Consider the following 4,302-nt stretch of genomic DNA (forward strand, 5'->3'; position numbering starts at 1 on the left):
CGTCCATCCATCCATCCATCCATCCATCCATCCATCCATCCATCCAACCATCCATCCATCCATCCATCCATCCATCCATCCATCCATCCATCCATCCGTCCATCCATCCATCCATCTGTCGTGTTGTGTCTATTCACCCTCTCTCATCACAACATCCTTATTCTTCTGAGATTCGGCATGTGACACAGGGACTGGGGAGTCTGTCACTCTTCTTGGGCAGAATTTGACTTTCGGCCTTTAACTTTTACCCAGAGAACACTTGAGGAGCAGGATGTCCAATTTCCGGAACATTGGGCCTTCTGGTTAGTATTATTAGCCTGTGCTTCCCATTGGGCAGCCCCCAAGGCCCTCCCGGAAGTCCCCAGTTCCCACAGCAGCCTGGCCTTGCAGCTAGAACTGGGCCAGGTTAAGACAGGACTATATTTATCACAGCCATTTCTTCTGTACCAATATTAAGTTACTGTCCTGAAGCTGGTCCAGGCAGGCCCCACCCTGACCTCAGGGGCCTGAATGGGTAGAGGGGGCACAGGGCACTCACTTTCCATGGCATCCCTGTCCTCCTGAATCCAGTCTAGCCAGGCTCCACCCTACCTAAGTGGGCAGGGGGGCACAAGGCACTCACCTTCCATGGCATCAGAGATGCCGCTGTCTCCGCTGCCGCTCTGCCTTGGGGCTCCCTTCTCCCCTGGTGATGTGTCCAGGCTGCCATTGCAGTCTTTGCCATGGGCTGGGTCCCCATCTGCCTCCCCACCTTCCAGAGCTTGGGCGGCCTTGGCCTGTAGACCAGCAAGAGTGATGGGCAGGAAGTTCAGCTCTGAGCCAGAGGGATGGACTAATTGACCCTCAGAGCTTCTTCCAGAGTCCTTCAGGGTGGCAGCCCTTCTTCCTGGCCTATGTCAAACTTAGTGCAGGTCGGGGAGGGATCAGCCTCCGTGGTGGTGGGGGTGACAGGGTAGGAACCAAAGTGACTGAGGACCCTCTGCCCTGAAGACCCTTCACTCTGATGCTCCTACTAACCCTCTACTTGTTGACAGAATGAGAAAATGGTCAGCCACTCCCTGGGGCTTCATCAGGACCTACCCCTCCCTCAGTATGGACTTTTCCACTACCCAGAAAGCATCACAAAACCAGAAATATTTGAGCTGGAAGAATATTTCAAGTTTAGCTACTCCAGATTCCTTGTTATAGACAGGGAAACTGAGGCACAGAGCAGAGAAATGCTTTTTCTACTGCTTGGATCCCCCCACCTCCCTGCCACCAGCAAAACTCCCAGCCCAGGGCCTTCTGCTTCTTCTGCCTCAAAACCCCTACCCCCGTGCCCTCCCTCATCCTCAGCCTCCCCAGGGAGAAGCCAGTGGCAGCCCCGGCTGAGGGAAGGTAGAGCCCTGGGTCCTCTATCTCCTTTCCCTGAGTCCAGACCTTCTCCAGCTCCTCCTGGTGCTTTTTGAACTTCTCGAGCATCTGCTGAAACTCCTCCTCTTTCTCCTTATCCTCGGCCAGGGTGGCCTCGTTCTGCTCGGCATACGCCATGGCCACCACGGCCAGGATCAGATTGATGAGGTAGAAAGAGCCCAGGAAGATGATGACCACGAAGAAGATCATGTAGGTCTTGCCAGCTGCTCGAAGGGTCTGGGAGCAGAGGGAGAGGGAGTGGAGGGGTCCTATGACATCCACCTCCTTTGACCCACTGCCCCTTTCCATACATCCATTGCCCAGATGGGTAAGCAGAGCCCCTTCCTCACAGAGCCTGGGGAATTGATGGCTGTCATTGGCATGCTGAGCCATGTTCTGGGGAACTTCAAAATATCTACTTGGGACTCAAGGGTTTTTGGTCTTCTGGCTTGGAGGAGGACAAAAGCCAGGCATCCTGAAATCAGAGAGCCAGGACAGAAAATTGGTGAACATGGGTTTGGGGTCAGCTTGAATTCTAGCTTTGCCACAGTGCCTGGCACCTAGTAAGAACTCAACAAATAATAGCTATTATTATTATTATTTAATCAATTTATTTATTTTTTTTAGACATAGTCTCGCTCTGTTGCCCAGGCTGGAGTGCAGTGGTGCGATCTCGGCCCACTGCAACCTCCACCTCCCAGGTTGAAGTGATTCTCCTTCCTCAATCTCCTGCCTAGCTGGAATTACAGGTGTTCACCACCAAACCCGGCTAATTTTGCATTTTTTGTAGAGACAAAAAATGGTTTTGCCATGTTGGCCAGGCTGGTCTCAAACTTCTGACCTCAAGAGATCTGCCTGCCTCAGCCTCCCAATGTGCTAGGGTTACAGGCATGAGCCACTGCACCCGGCCAGTAGCTGTTATTATTTTTGTTATTGTTATCAACACCATCAATGTCAGAAACATCGTCAGGCATCAGAAGGCACTGTCCTTCCAGACCCAGCCTACCTTCCCTGCAAACAGCAGAAGCCAAATAAAATATGGGCAGCACTGAATTTCTTTCTTTCTTTTGTTTGAGACGGAGTCTCACTCTGTCACCCAGGCTGGAGTGCAGTGGCGTGGTCTCGGCTCACTGCCACCTCCACCTCCCGGGTTCAAGCAATTCTCCCTCCTCAGCCTCCTGAGGAGCTGGGACTATAGGTGCGTGCCACCATACTCAGCTAATTTTTGCATTTTTAGTAGAGACGGGGTTTCACTATGTTGGCCAGGCTGGTCTCAAACTCCTGACCTCGTGATCCACCTCCGCCTCCTCAAATGCTGGGATTCAGGCGTGAGCCCCCGCGCCCGGCAGGCAGCACTGAATTTCTAAGCTGCCCTACTTAAGGGTTCCTGGGCTTGTGCCTGCACTAGGCCCAGACCTCATCTCTGAAAGCAAAGGTGTGGAAAGAATTAAAGCCATGGCTTGGCTCGGGGCAGGTGTCCAGTTTCAGAGAGCGCAAGCTCCTATAAGGGCACTGTGGGAGTCCATGAGGAGATGGCCCAGTTGAGGGGTTGGCCATCCTGCGGTAGGCCCCATCAGGCCCTGAAGAGGCTGCAGGGATGGAGGGGGAGTGGCTGTAGGGTTGGGGGGCAGGGTTGGGGCAGTTGTACCAGCTGGAAGAGGTTCTCCCAATAGTCCTGTGTCATGAGGCGGAAGAGAGCCAGGAAGGCCCAGCTGAAGGTGTCGTAGCTGGTGTAGCCATAGTTGGGGTTCCGCCCGGTCTTGATGCACTCATAACCCTCAGGGCAGTGCCTAGGGATAGGACAGGGGCTAGGTTTAGGGTAGAAGGAGCACTCCAGCTGGGGACAGATGGGGGCCCCAAGGGAAAAAAATCCGTCAGTTCTGCCTGTGTCCCCCAAACAGAAAAGCATTCCATCCATACCCATAGGTTTCCCTGCACTCCCATCCACCCCAGGTCCTTGTGTCAATCAGCTCCCACCTTCCAAGACCCCTGGGGCACATTTTCTGCATCCCTTAGCATCACTCACCCAGCATCACTGCTGTTCCCACAGAGTAGGGCATCGTTGGAGCCCTCCAGGAAGTAGAAGTTCCCTTTGGGAGTCAGAGGCCACAGAGGAGGCAAGTCACCCACATGGACACAGTGTGAGCACCTGAGCCCATTGCACACCTGTGGACAGGTCTGCGTGTACCACATAAACCAAATGGATGTTCCCTGGCTGCCTCTTCCCCATCCTTTAAGGACAGCTCCAAGTTCCAAGGTCTCTGGGTAGGGACTTGGCAGGGAGCTCAGCTGCAAGCACTGTCAGCCCAGTGCCCAGTGTAGACACAAAGTCAGGACGCAGCAGCAGCACAGACAGGGAACGTGTATGTGTGTGCATGGGGCTATTGTGTACCTGTGCGGGCACCTGAGTGAAGAGTGTGTGGGGGCTGGAATCCAGGTACCAGGGTGAGAAGGGGTACCTTTTCCTAATTTGCAAGAAGGCACTATGTAGACTAACAGTGGCTGTGTGAGAATGTGTGTGTTTCTGGCATGTGTGCCTGTGAAGATGTGAATAGGATGGGGGTGTGTGGGTGGGTGAACGGTGACCCTGCCAGGGTGTGAGCATGTGGTGTGATGAAGGAGGACAGGGGGTGCACAGGTTAGGGAGTAGGAACTATAGACTTGTTTTGTCTAGTGAGAGCTTCAGGATTTTTCTTTTTCTTTTTTTTTTTGAGACTGAGTTTCACTCTTGTTGCCCAGGCTGGAGTGCAATGGCGTGATCTCGGTTCACTGCAACCTCCATCTACCAGGTTCCAAGCTATTCTCCTGCCTCAGCCTCCCGAGTAGCTGGGATTACAGGCACTATGCCCAGCTAATTTTTGTATTTTTGGTAGAGACGGAGTTTCACCATGTTGGTCAGACTGATCTGGA

General features: G+C 53.3%; 1 protein-coding gene across 1 annotated transcript in view; it reads right to left on the reverse strand.

The window, feature by feature from the left end:
- Positions 1-4,302, reverse strand: part of SCN4A (sodium channel, voltage gated, type IV alpha subunit) — a 34,819-nt gene that overhangs the window by 24,596 nt on the left and 5,921 nt on the right. The window contains exons 7-10 of the mRNA XM_011947988.1: positions 3,419-3,482; positions 3,041-3,182; positions 1,420-1,629; positions 623-776 (exon numbers count right to left, since the gene is read on the reverse strand). Coding sequence (XP_011803378.1) covers positions 623-776; positions 1,420-1,629; positions 3,041-3,182; positions 3,419-3,482 — 570 coding nt within the window. The remainder of the gene's footprint in view (positions 1-622; positions 777-1,419; positions 1,630-3,040; positions 3,183-3,418; positions 3,483-4,302) is intronic.

Source organism: Colobus angolensis, unplaced genomic scaffold (assembly GCF_000951035.1).
Source record: "Colobus angolensis palliatus isolate OR3802 unplaced genomic scaffold, Cang.pa_1.0 Scaffold271, whole genome shotgun sequence".
In the NCBI taxonomy this organism is placed as follows: domain Eukaryota; kingdom Metazoa; phylum Chordata; class Mammalia; order Primates; family Cercopithecidae; genus Colobus; species Colobus angolensis.